The sequence below is a fragment of the Labeo rohita genome, chromosome 15 (assembly GCF_022985175.1).
Source record: "Labeo rohita strain BAU-BD-2019 chromosome 15, IGBB_LRoh.1.0, whole genome shotgun sequence".
Taxonomy (NCBI): Eukaryota; Metazoa; Chordata; class Actinopteri; order Cypriniformes; family Cyprinidae; genus Labeo; species Labeo rohita.
This window is the reverse complement of record NC_066883.1, coordinates 33,394,330-33,408,387: the sequence shown is the minus strand read 5'-3', so window position 1 is coordinate 33,408,387 and position 14,058 is coordinate 33,394,330. Positions and strand designations below refer to the sequence as shown.

At 37.4% G+C, this 14,058-nt stretch overlaps 1 protein-coding gene across 1 annotated transcript; it reads right to left on the bottom strand.

The window, feature by feature from the left end:
- Positions 1–1,262: 1,262 nt before the first annotated feature.
- Positions 1,263–12,280, bottom strand: itm2ca (integral membrane protein 2Ca). Its single transcript, XM_051128865.1, has 6 exons — positions 11,966–12,280; positions 9,949–10,092; positions 4,394–4,582; positions 4,203–4,313; positions 3,964–4,114; positions 1,263–2,355 (listed from the first exon to the last, which is right to left on the bottom strand). Exons 1-6 carry the CDS (start codon positions 12,059–12,061, stop codon positions 2,264–2,266), a joined length of 783 nt encoding a protein of 260 aa, XP_050984822.1. The 5' UTR covers positions 12,062–12,280; the 3' UTR covers positions 1,263–2,263.
- Between the last annotated feature and the right edge of the window lie 1,778 nt (positions 12,281–14,058).

Below are 14,058 nucleotides of genomic sequence, written 5' to 3'. Positions count from 1 at the left end.
ACAAGCTGCACCTAAAAATGCATGCTGGAATGTGACATTGTAGTCGCTTTTTATATTATAGCATCCCTACTAAATTCTAGTAGCTTATTATTTAACGACTCACTCACTGACTCAATTTCCCCCTCATACTGTTTCTAGAGTTACCAGATCATCAAAGGGAAATTTAACAGTGAATAATTTTTCACTTTGCTCATCACAAAAAGCTATCACATGACTTTAAAAGGTCATATTTTTAAAGTCTATCTCATTTTGAATCACTGCATGAAAAAAAATCTTGTTCCACAGAAGAAAGTCATATGTGACTCTGGACCACAAAACCAGTCATAAGGGTCAATTTTTCGAAATTGAGCATTATACATCATCTAAAAGCTGAATAAACAAGCTTTCCATTGATGTATGGTGTGTTAGGATAAGACAATATTTGCCGAGATACGACTGTTTGAATATAAGGAATCTGAGGGTGCAAAAAAATATAAATATTGAGAAAATCACCTTTAAAGTTGTCCAAATGAAGCTCTTGCTAATGCATATTACTAATCAAAAACTAAGTTTTGATATATTTACAGTAGGAATTTTACTAAATATCTTCATGAAACATGATCTTTACTTAATTTCCTAATGATTTTTGGCATAAAAAAATCGATAATTTTGACCCATACAGTGTATTTTTGGCTATTGCTACAAATATACCCCAGCGATTTAAGACTGGTTTTGTGGTCCAGGGTCACATATGTGTTTGAAATGTTCACTTTTGACTGAACTACGTATTATTTGCTGTCACACACCAATCTAGAAATTGCTATGACTATGAGATTTATATATATGATCTTACAATCTAATCTAAAACCTCAGGGTGTGCTGAGAAGGGAAGAGTGAGCCTATCTAATGCAAGGGTGCAAGATGGTGCAAGATCATTTCTAAGTCATGCATGAGAATAACGGTTTATGGTGACAGAAAACACCCGAATTTCATTTCCCCTTTCTTACAGTTTCAAAGAGTACTGGAGGTCTGATACTACAGACTTCCTCTAGGCTTTGCAGAAGTTTTCCAGCTGATTTAACATCAAAATGAGCAACGGCGTGTGTTCTGTCTGTTATCACCAGGATATTTTCCTAGAACCTGCTGAGGATGTAAAACAAGCAGTTATGTAACATAAAACCACAATTTGTGTATTTTGCGAACACTTTTGTTAAAAAAAAAAAAATGGGGTTTGCCCATACTGTCCATGTTTCTTAGCAGAAATGACAAAAAAGATGGCATAGCTAGGTCTTGTTGGTTTATTTACATGTTTGCTTCACCCAACTAAACAAGGTTTTTAACTTCAACACACACATAAACACGAAGAGCTTTTAAGATTGTATACATTAGTCCAGGGCATGAATCTGGCCTAAGGCTTTGCTCATATGATAAGAAAATACTCAAACAATGCATGTGTAGTCTTGAAAAGCATGCAGGAGGATAAGAAGAAAAGAGGAAGTGGCACAGGAAGCTTGTAGTAAAAGCACTACCGTAACATACTGGATATTGAGATACGTAGAAAACGAACACATGTGATAGATGTAATGATGGCTGCGATTTTCATCTTTTCGCTTTTACCGCCACTAGGATCAGTTAGGATATCCATGAATAGTGATGCATCGAAAGAAAAAGCAAATATTGTGCCTAAGAAGACCCTTTACCCTTCCAAATGTGTCTGCACAAGCAAACTCTCTTATAATAATGTGCTTTTATTGTTTTGTAGTCTAGTGTACATTAACTGAATTCAGAGACTGAATGTTAGAGTGATGCTTTCTGATATTTTTTGGTCTTTTGCATCATTTTATGGTATTTTTGGCCAGTTCCGGTGCATCTCTATCCAAGAATAGATCTTAAAACACACAAATATATAAGAGAGCAAAGAGCAGTTTGATGGTGCACAAACAGCCAGTTACACGCAGGTACGAGCATGCAGGCATTGTGCAGCTTAATGCCCATGTAATCTTCTCATTTTAAGACTTTAGATGCTACTGTTACATTTTTAAATGCGTCGATTTGAATATGCTCATTATTGCAAATATGCAGAAACGAACTGTTCAGACACCTTCAAGGGAACATTTGTAACGAATTACTGGGTACAGAGAGAGAGAAGTACAAAAAGAGAGAGAAATGGGGTGTGAAGACATGAAGAATTAGAGGTAAAGAATGTGATTTTCAAAGGGGTGTGGCTACTGAGACCAAAGGGTGTGATCTCATCAGAAGTAGGTGGGGCAAAGAGACAAACAGCCTATGGAGTCTCACAAATCACTGTCTCCACCACGAACGTGTTCTCGAAGTGACGGATTCGGTGACAGTTCTGCGCATCACGCTTGGTGATACCTAACAGGAAAAATACAAAAATAACATGAACAAAAAATTGTCAGAAATCACTAGGGTTATTATAGTTAACTAAAACTGAAGCTAAAATTAATATCATTTTTAATAAATAAATAATATAGTAGTTTGGGATCAGTAAGATTTTTAATGTTTTTTAAATAAGTTTCTTATGCTCATCACACTTCTATTTATTTGATAAAAAAATACAGAAAAAGTAGTATTATTGCAATTTAAAATAACACTTTATGATATAATTTATTTTTGTGATGCAAAGCTGAATTTTCATTAGCCCTCACTCCAGTCTTCAGTGTCCCACAGTCCTTCAGAAATCATTCTAATATGCTGATTTATTATCAATACTGAAAACAGTTGTGCTGCTTAATATTTTTTTTTGGAAACTGTGATACTTTTTTCAGGATTCCTTGATGATTAAGAAGTCTGAATGAACAGCATTTATTCAAAATAGAAATCTTTTGTAACAGTATAAGTCTTTACTATCACTTTTTAACAATTTAACACATCCTCGCTGAATAAAAGTATTAATTTCTTTCAAAACCACAATTTTAAATTGCAATAATATTTTACAATATTACTGTTTTTTTCTGCAGTGTATATATGAGAAAAAACTACTAAAAATGACAAAAACACAATAAAAACTGATTCAAAATATTAACAAAAAATCTCTAGTTATGATACTAAACTAACACTGTAAATCACTTGCATTAGAAAAAGAAATATTTTTATATACACTATTACACACACACACAAAAAAATTGTAGAAACAATTTTCACTAAGAAATTGCTTGCAAATTTACAAATAATCATTAAGTAACAGACTGAATCAAAAATTTAAATAGTATTTTTAAAATGTAAATTTTATTAAATAAAAAATGCAATTAAAATTGAATTACATTTTTCAATGAAATAGTATTTTCTCTCAAAAAGTGCTCCAATAATATTCCTTTTACTTGCAAATTTGAAAAATTACTGTTCAGTGTATTTATTTAGCACATTACTACATAGAACCGCGAAATACATAATAAAATCACAAAATATGGCATACAGAATTGTAAAAAAAACAATATAACATAGAAACCAACAATCAAGTATTCATGGATCATAATTTCATGACCTCCCTGCATGAAATCATCCCAGTTTCCCCAACATTTGTGGTTGTCATGGATATTATCATATTATATTCTCAGAAAAAGATCTTCGGGATCCAGGGAGCAGTAGATTGCTTAATGCAGGAAGCCGTACCGTGGGTCTTACCTAATTGTTCCACTAATAAGCTAAAATGACCTATTAAACAGAATGTCAATCAGATTTGTAAGACAGCTGTGAAGCCACAGGAGCACAGTTTCCTCCCACCCAGAAGATGAGGAATTAGTTACGGCATATTATGGAATTGCCAAATTGGACTCGTAGCTCAGTGTTGCCCAATATATTATTGAGATGAAAAATGTATACCTCAGTTTCTATTTAATAATTCATTTTTGGCTTAACTGTCCCATTAAATATGATGCAATGTTTATCTAATTTCAGTCAAGTGATGTGATCCATATTAGTTGATCACTACTAAAGAAAAACAACAAAAAAGTGTGAACTTACGACGGCGTGAGGTGCGGCGACGGAGCCTGTACGTATCTTTACCGTTGCACAGACGGTAAATAAAGCGGCCAAGCTGATGCATATTATTAACGCGGCCAGTCACGACCATCTCTTCCTGAACAATGTAAGTCTGGGGGAGGTAAGTCCCTTTCTACAAAAAGACAGAAAGGAAACATCATCGATATCAAGTCGATATAGTTTACATTTCAACTGCCTTTATATACAAACAATACAAGTACCTTGACATTAATGAGAAGTTCCCAGAGGTTACGAGGTGGCATAACCACAGTGGTGTTGAGCTCGATGACATAACATTTATCTAAGGCAATATCATGGTAAGCCGTCAAACCCTAAAAACCCAAACACAACACATTAAAACATGATGTAAATGGTGTCTATTAGTATATATAATCAGTGCTAAAAGTGTTACCCTGTTGAAATCATGAATGATGTCAGCAGGGTCTGTGTTGCTGAAGTCGGGCACGGGTATGCTGATTTGCTCGTAGTTTTCCTTCAGGTAGATCCCAACGCTCTCTTCCAGCTCGTGAGACCCCCGCAGTGGAGCAGCCACAGAGTCCTCGTACACGACACGGCAGTGGAATCGACTCTGATCCGGAACCTGAAAAAATCACATAAAATATATGTTTTTAAATATTGTTTCGATGTTGCCATCTCCTAAACCATCTCTAAAAGCCCTGACTGATATATTAACAAAAGACCACAAGATAGTGTAACAGCAACTATTCTATCAAATAGGACTAGGGAAAAAAATGATTTATATAGTATTGTGCTCGCATACTCAAGCTTTTACTCAAGTGTGCCGCACATGTCATGAAAAACATTTTGGTCACACAAACGTCACCCTCTCCATGTAAATGAAAGGGGAAGTGAGCCAAACTAAAAAATCTAATTACACTTCAAATGATTTTTTTTCCAAAAATGGTTTCTATCACTTTAGATAGTCATTATCATGTTAATGTATGTTGAAATGTTTGTATTTCTCAAAAGTTTGCTTTTAGTTAGCAATCTAGTTAGATATCTACAATGGGGTGTGGCATCATAATTGGTTCTGTGGGAGTTTGGGCGGGTCTTTGATACCACTGCTCCAGCTTCATTTTCGGGCTGCAAATGAATCACTACTGCACAGACTCACGGTCCAAATGAATCACTACTCTGCAGACTCCGGCTGCAAATGAATCACTACTGCCCAGATTTAGGCTCTAAATAAATCACTACTGCGCAGACTTGAGTTGCAAATGAATCACTACTGCACAGATTCATGCTCCAAATGAATCACTACAACGCAGACTCAGGTGTTAAATGAATCACTACTGTGCAGGCTCAGGCTGCAAATAAATCACTACTACACAGATTCAGGCTCTAAATAAATCACTATTGCACAGACTCAGGCTGCAAATGAATCACTACTGCACAGATTCAGGCTCCAAATGAATCACTACTGCGCCTACTCAGGCTGCAAATGAATCACTACTGCACAGATTTAGGCTCCAAATGAATCACTAATGCGCCTACTCAGGCTGCAAATGAATCACTACTGCACAGATTCAGGCTGCAAATGAATCACTACTGCACAGATTCAGGCTCCAAATGAATCACTACTGCGCCTACTCAGGCTGCAAATGAATCACTACTGCACAGATTCAGGCTGCAAATGAATCACTACTGCGCCTACTCAGGCTCCAAATGAATCACTACAACACAGACTAAGGTGTCAAATGAATCACTACTGTGCAAACTCAGGCTGCAAATGAATCACTACTGCACAGATTCAGGCTCCAAATGAATCACTACTGCGCCTACTCAGGCTGCAAATGAATCACTACTGCACAGATTCAGGCTGCAAATGAATCACTACTGCACAGATTCAGGCTCCAAATGAATCACTACAACACAGACTAAGGTGTCAAATGAATCACTACTGTGCAAACTCAGGCTGCAAATGAATCACTACTGCACAGATTCAGGCTCCAAATGAATCACTACTGCGCCTACTCGGGCTCCAAATGAATCACTACTGCGCCTACTCGGGCTGCAAATGAATCACTATTGCACAGATTCAGGCTCCAAATGAATCACTACTGTGCCTACTCGGGCTCCAAATGAATCACTACAACACAGACTAAGGTGTCAAATGAATCACTACTGTGCAAACTCGGGCTCCAAATGAATCACTACTGCGCCTACTCAGGCTGCAAATGAATCACTACTGCACAGATTCAGGCTCCAAATGAATCACTACTGCGCCAACTCGGGCTCCAAATGAATCACTACTGCGCCTACTCAGGCTGCAAATGAATCACTACTGCACAGATTCAGGCTCCAAATGAATCACTACTGCGCCAACTCGGGCTCCAAATGAATCACTACAACACAGACTAAGGTGTCAAATGAATCACTACTGTGCAAACTCGGGCTCCAAATGAATCACTACTGCGCCTACTCAGGCTGCAAATGAATCACTACTGCACAGATTCAGGCTCCAAATGAATCACTACTGCGCCAACTCGGGCTCCAAATGAATCACTACAACACAGACTAAGGTGTCAAATGAATCACTACTGTGCAAACTCAGGCTGCAAATGTATCACTACTGCACAGACTAAGGTGTCAAATAAATCACTATTGCACAGACTCGAGTTGCAAATGAATCACTACTGCACAGATTCAGGCTCCAAATGAATCACAATTGCACCTACTCGGGCTCCAAATGAATCACTACTGCGCCTACTCGGGCTGCAAATGAATCACTACTGTGCAGATTCAGGATCCAAATAAATCACAATTGCGCAGACTCAAGCTCCAAATGAATCACTACTGTGCAGACTCAGGCTGCAAATGAATCACTACTGCACAGATTCAGGCTCCAAATGAATCACTACTGCGCAGACTCAGGCTACAAATGAATCACTACTGAGCAGACTCAGGCTGCAAATGAATCAATACTGTGCAGATTCAGGATCCAAATAAATCACAATTGCGCAGACTCAAGCTCCAAATGAATCACTACTTTGCAGACTCAAGCTGCGCATGAATCACTACTGCACAGATTCAGGCTCCAAATGAATCACTACTGCGCAGATTAGGGCTGCAAATGAATCACTACTGCGCAGACTCAGGCTGCAAATGAATCACTACTGCGCAGATTTTGGCTCCAAATTAATCACTACTGTGCAGACTCGGACTGCAAATAAATCACTATTGCGCAGATTTTGGCTCCAAATGAATCACTACTCTCCAGACTTGGGCTGCAAATAAAACACTACTCCGCAGACTTGGGCTCCAAATGAATCACTACAACGCAGACTCTGGCTCCAAATGAATGACCACTGCACAGATTCATGCTCCAAATGAATCACTACAACGCAGACTCAGGTGTCAAATGAATCACTACTGTGCAGGCTCAGGCTGCAAATAAATCACTACTACACAGATTTAGGCTCTAAATAAATCACTATTGCACAGACTCGAGTTGCAAATGAATCACTACTGCACAGATTCAGGCTCCAAATGAATCACTACTGCGCCAACTCGGGCTCCAAATGAATCACTACAACACAGACTAAGGTGTCAAATGAATCACTACTGTGCAAACTCAGGCTGCAAATGTATCACTACTGCACAGACTAAGGTGTCAAATAAATCACTACTGCACAGACTCGAGTTGCAAATGAATCACTACTGCACAGATTCAGGCTCCAAATGAATCACAGTTGCACCTACTCAGGCTCCAAATGAATCACTACTGCGCCTACTCGGGCTGCAAATGAATCACTACTGTGCAGATTCAGGATCCAAATAAATCACAACTGCACAGACTCAAGCTCCAAATGAATCACTACTGTGCAGACTCAAGCTGCAAATGAATCACTACTGTGCAGACTCAAGCTCCAAATGAATCACTACTGCGCAGACTCGAGCTGCAAATGAATCACTACTGCACAGATTCAGGCTCCAAATGAATCACTACAGCGCCAACTCGGGCTCCAAATGAATCACTACAACACAGACTAAGGTGTCAAATGAATCACTACTGTGCAAACTCAGGCTGCAAATGTATCACTACTGCACAGACTAAGGTGTCAAATAAATCACTATTGCACAGACTCGAGTTGCAAATGAATCACTACTGCACAGATTCAGGCTCCAAATGAATCACAATTGCACCTACTCAGGCTCCAAATGAATCACTACTGCGCCTACTCGGGCTGCAAATGAATCACTACTGTGCAGATTCAGGATCCAAATAAATCACAACTGCACAGACTCAAGCTCCAAATGAATCACTACTGTGCAGACTCAAGCTCCAAATGAATCACTACTGCGCAGACTCGAGCTGCAAATGAATCACTACTGCACAGATTCAGGCTCCAAATGAATCACAATTGCACCTACTCAAGCTCCAAATGAATCACTACTGTGCAGACTCAAGCTCCAAATGAATCACTACTACTGCAAATGAACAGACTTCAGATTCAGGCTCCAAATGAATCACTACTGCGCCTACTCGGGCTCCAAATGAATCACTACTGAGCAGACTCAGGCTGCAAATGAATCAATACTGTGCAGATTCAGGATCCAAATAAATCACAATTGCACAGACTCAAGCTCCAAATGAATCACTACTGTGCAGACTCAAGCTGCAAATGAATCACTACTGCACAGATTCAGGCTCCAAATGAATCACTACTGCGCAGACTCAGGCTACAAATGAATCACTACTGAGCAGACTCAGGCTGCAAATGAATCAATACTGTGCAGATTCAGGATCCAAATAAATCACAATTGCGCAGACTCAAGCTCCAAATGAATCACTACTTTGCAGACTCAAGCTGCACATGAATCACTACTGCACAGATTCAGGCTCCAAATGAATCACTACTGCGCAGACTCAGGCTGCAAATTAATCACTACTGCGCAGATTTGGGCTCCAAATAAATCACTACTGCGCAGATTTTGGCTCCAAATGAATCACTACTGTGCAGACTCGGACTGCAAATAAATCACTACTCCGCAGACTTGGGCTCCAAATGAATCACTACAACGCAGACTCTGGCTCCAAATGAATGACCACTGCGCAGATTTGGGCTCCAAATGAATCACAATTGCGCAGACTCAGGCTCCAAATAAATCACTACGGCGCAGATTCATGCTCTAAATGAATCACTACTGTACAGTATCGGGCTCCAAATAAATCACTATTACACAGATTCAGGCTCCAAATTAATTACTTCTGCGCAGTCTCGGGTTCCAAATTATGTCAAAATGACAGCGGCCATTCTAGTATGTTTTGAGTTCACTTTTCTATAATAGAAGGAAGTGGAGATGCACGATTCATCTTTTTTTAGTGTCTATGCTTTTACTCTAACTGCTTTTGGCAGGTGTGCAACTACAACAAATCTACAGTCTCACGTTAAAACAGTTTTCTTCCTGCGTTTAAATTCTGAATGTTAATATTTAGTCCAAATGAATCATTCAAAAGGACTTGTGATTTACCACTTGAATCATTCTGACAAATTATTCACTGACTGAATTCAATGAAACAACACGTTATCATTAATTATTCAACAGTTATCTCTGGTCCTCAATCTTGATTGGCTGAGCGGCATCCCAAGAGCATTGATAATCAGTCAGACAGCACTGGAAAGCCATGTATTTGCGTTTGTTAGTCCCAGGAAAGCTAATAAATCTTTCAATGACCCTATATAGAGTAAACACTGTTACACCAGCATGGGTCTTTTAAAAGTGCGTTGTTAAGCCATTCGTTCAACTGATTTGCTCAAAATACTGATTCACTCAAGAATCATGAATGTCTTTATTAGTGAGTCGTTGAATTATTCACTCAAACAACTCAAACACAAACCACATAGCAGCAAGCCATTGACATTTAAGCATTTTCAGAGACAAAAATTGAAAACAGAACTAGCAAAAGCTTATCTTAGCTTTATGCAACTTATATAATTGTACCTGAGGAATGATGTAGTAACGGTAGATATAAATTGAAGCATATATCAAACTGCAGGTGAAGACAATCAGTGCAGTTGTCAGACAGCAAAGTCCACTCAGAGAGGAGCGTTTCCGTCCGACAGGCAAGACCAGCTCCTCTTCCACCTACAAACACACACACAAACACACATACATTTTTATAACATATTGGGGATGTTTTTGAATTTTTATTTCCTCTAAATAAAGGATACACTACAACCCAATTTTAAATGATGACATTTTTTAGCCCCTTTATGAAGTTGCTTTCATCATGAGCTCCTCCCACAGGCCTCAACAACCACAAAGTAGGTCATTTCAGGTTGTACTATCTCTGCAGGGACATTTGGTCCTTGCTAAAATGACAAACCCAACGCACACACAAGGCAGAAATGAATTCATCATGTCCTCAATATACCGTGCCACTTTCAGTATGATCACCCACACACTGGGAGACGTGCTACAATCGGCACTACATTCACTTGTATCCCGTGCAGCCAAGAATGGATTATTCAGTGCTCTCGTACTACAGCGGAAAATTATTAGACGCGAGATGCCGATAGGCAATGACTAATAACGCCCCCAGTCTTGCAACCCATCTGCCAACTGCACGGCACATGGCCTGATCTGGCCCCATTCTTAACTCACACGCGTTTGGTTTGATATAATGACGGAGATTCCTTTTCATTTATCGTGTTATTGTTGTATAATAAGATTCGAGATATCTGACATATGCTAACCCAACAAATATCCCATAGGCATTTTTACAGTAAAGAAAAACATTACTTATTAAAAGTGAAATGTGTTTTTGTATTTTGTATTTTGTATTTTCAGTGCTGGATACTCAGCTCCCACGGCCTCGTGGGATAGCAAAGTGTCAGCTGACTGCTAACAAAAATACGTTCTAAGAATGCTTTTGTTAATGTTCTCTTTAGGTTATGAAACTGCAAATATTATGAGAATGTTCTGAAACAAGTAGTAAGTATTAACCTTTACAAAATATTTCATTTTTTAAGAAAAAACATTTCACGAACAATGTATAAATAATGTTTCAGTGCTAAAATGTTGAGAATGACCTGACGACTATGAGTGAACAATCTACTAATGTTAATGAAACATTAGCCAAAGTTAAAATATTCCCTGTTATCTGATTGTTCGCCTGCTGGTTGATGAATACTGCATACTCATATCCATTTGACATGATTTCTGCATATTGAATAGTAGGGAAATATGCATATTGTGAAAAAGGGAATAATTAGACACGCCAATGGCCAAGAAATCACTCAATTCACCTTGTTGTTTTCATCGTTAGGAGGTCATTTGCTCCCCAAAGACAGCAAAGCCCACACATACACGATGATATTAAACAGCTAAAGCTCACGGAAGTCATTTTTTCCTCACCGTAGCCATCTGCCATTTTGTCTCTGTTGGATTTGTGTCTATGTGTGTGTGTTGCTTAGACACATAAACCTCTGCTGCACTATGTCAAATTCTATTATTCTGTCATTATAAGCTCTTGAGAATAAAGGCCTTAAGCTTTGACAATAACAATTCAAGCATTTACTACAATTAATCTATTTTAAAATGCAGGGGAAGATGTTTTAAGCTATTTTTATATTAGTTTAACCAAGAATGTTAACCCAAAACACTTTATTAGAAATGCAATTTTATTAAAACAGCATTTTGAGCATATAAGGAAATATAATGCACATTTTTCGGCTGAGATAGCCTAAGCATGATGCATGTTATATGATGTTGTTGGTGCAGGTGCTGCAGCATCCGTGCCCTCTTGTTATGAAACCAAAGGGCAACAAAATTTCCATACCATAAAAAGCTATGAATACAGAAATACGCGTTGATGGAGCATTATCAATAGATTATAATCACCCGACCAAATGACGTGATTAATGGTTTACCATGGATGTTCTTTCCTTTCCGTTTTTGGTTCGTTTCGACCGCTGTTTTCCGTGACACTTCAGATGATGCAAAAAACGAAACTTACGTGTGAATGCGGAATGAATATTTGAGTTTTATCTCCATCACCCTCCTCTTTCTCGTTTTTTTGTCCCGCGATGGGCTGAAAGCTGATCTTCACCATGATGAAGGGGAAAAAACCCGCTGTTTTTAGCGTAGACGCAGATCCTTGTTATACCCCCTTCGCTGTCTGATACAATATTTGCCGTTTGTTATAATGGACCGGAAGAATCTATTATTTATTTATATATTTATATATAAAAATCGTTCTTAAAGTCACAGTGCCTACGACACTGGAGATAATGCGCGCGACCCAGAACGAGCAAGCGCGTGCACGTTTTGTATACATCGTGTGTGTACAAGAATTGCATGTGAAGTGAAGAATTGTTTTAAAAAGTGAAGTTCAAAAAAATATATATCTAAAAGTAAAAAAAGTCTTGCATTTTCACATCACTGTTGAAACAGTGTATGTTTTAGTCCATTGGCGGAGACTGATTTTAACTACACCCCTACATTTATTTACACAGGAAATATTCATGTGTCACTCTCTTTCACAGCTACAAGGTGTGAATAGGCCCCATCATTTGAGGTACATGTGTTAAAACGTTTGAAAAATATTTGTGAAGATATATAATTTTATTAATCTATCTGACGGTAATACTGTGGTACTTTCATGCATGCCATATTAAAAATAGCTAGTAAGTTATGACCATGCACGCAATTGTAGAAAATTGATCCAAAGTGCTGTCCTACAATACAAAAAAAACATATATAAAACGCACTTAAGTATTCAAATCTTAGATGTTTACTGAGATCCTATTATCTAATATCACCATTTATCCTATTATCTAAAATCATCATTTATTGGGTACTTTCAAATAGGAAGTAGCTGTCCCAAACCTTAACCCCAAAATTTCAACTTATTTTTATGATTTTTTTTTCTTCTTTTTTTCCCCATTGTTGTTTTTAAAAGTATCTTTTTGATTCTTTTAAAAAGTGAAGTTCAAAAAAAAATTATCTAAAAGTAAAAAATGTCTTGCATTTTCACATCACTGTTGAAACAGTGTATGTTTTAGTCCATTGGCGGAGACCGATTTTAACTACACCCCTACATTTGTTTACACAGGAAATATTCATGTGTCACTCTCTCTCACAGCTACAAGGTGTAAATAGGCCCCATCATTTGAGGTACATGTGTTAAAAAGTTTGAAAAATATTTGTGTAACTTTTTTTTTGTAATTAAGCACATTTTTATTAGGAGTCATTCCATAACGTTTAGTTTTTACATGTGTACCACTGTTCAGAATTGTGTTGCTAACCATGTGCTGATTAACATATTTAAGCTAGGTGCAAAAGGATCTAAAATTGCTGATTGATTTATTCAGTCATTGATTTTTTGGGTGTTATTTCATGATTTTGTCACTATCAAAACAGTCACGACCAAAACATGTCATCATTATTTCAGTAGTGACAAAAGGGAACACATAATTTTCATATTTAGGGGAAATAAACAAAAATGTAGCACAGTTATGTCTTTTTTGGTATTTTAGTATGTTGAAGTAGTGTTTTAGTTTGCAAGTTAAAATTCTGTAATGTGATGTGGTCACCACCGAAACATGAGATGTTTTGTCAAAAATAAAGTATACTGAATTACTGAATTAAGATGTTATGATAGTTTTTGGCTCAATGTTTATTCAAACTAATGAATCCTTAAGTTTGAAATCAGTATGATCAACATGTTGCCTTTTATAAAGAAAAAATGGTTTTGAAATACAACAAATCTCATAAATTACACTTGAAATACTGTTAAAAATGGAATTGTTATTAATTTACCTCTAAAAAAAATTCATAAAATGGCAAATATTTATTTATTTATTTACAATGTAGATGCAAGCAAAATCTTAATAGGTCAATATATCCTGTCTTAAAAAATAATACAATTATTATTACTGTGTTTCGGTAGTGACAAATTTAGGGAGAGGGCAAATATTCCAAAACGTCCTGAAAATGCAATATCGGAACTGACTGCACAATTACAAGAAATGTGTACCTTGGATTATATACAATTTGTATAGATAAAATTTTTTTTTGGAAAAAGTCACTTTTTTCCAAGACATTTCC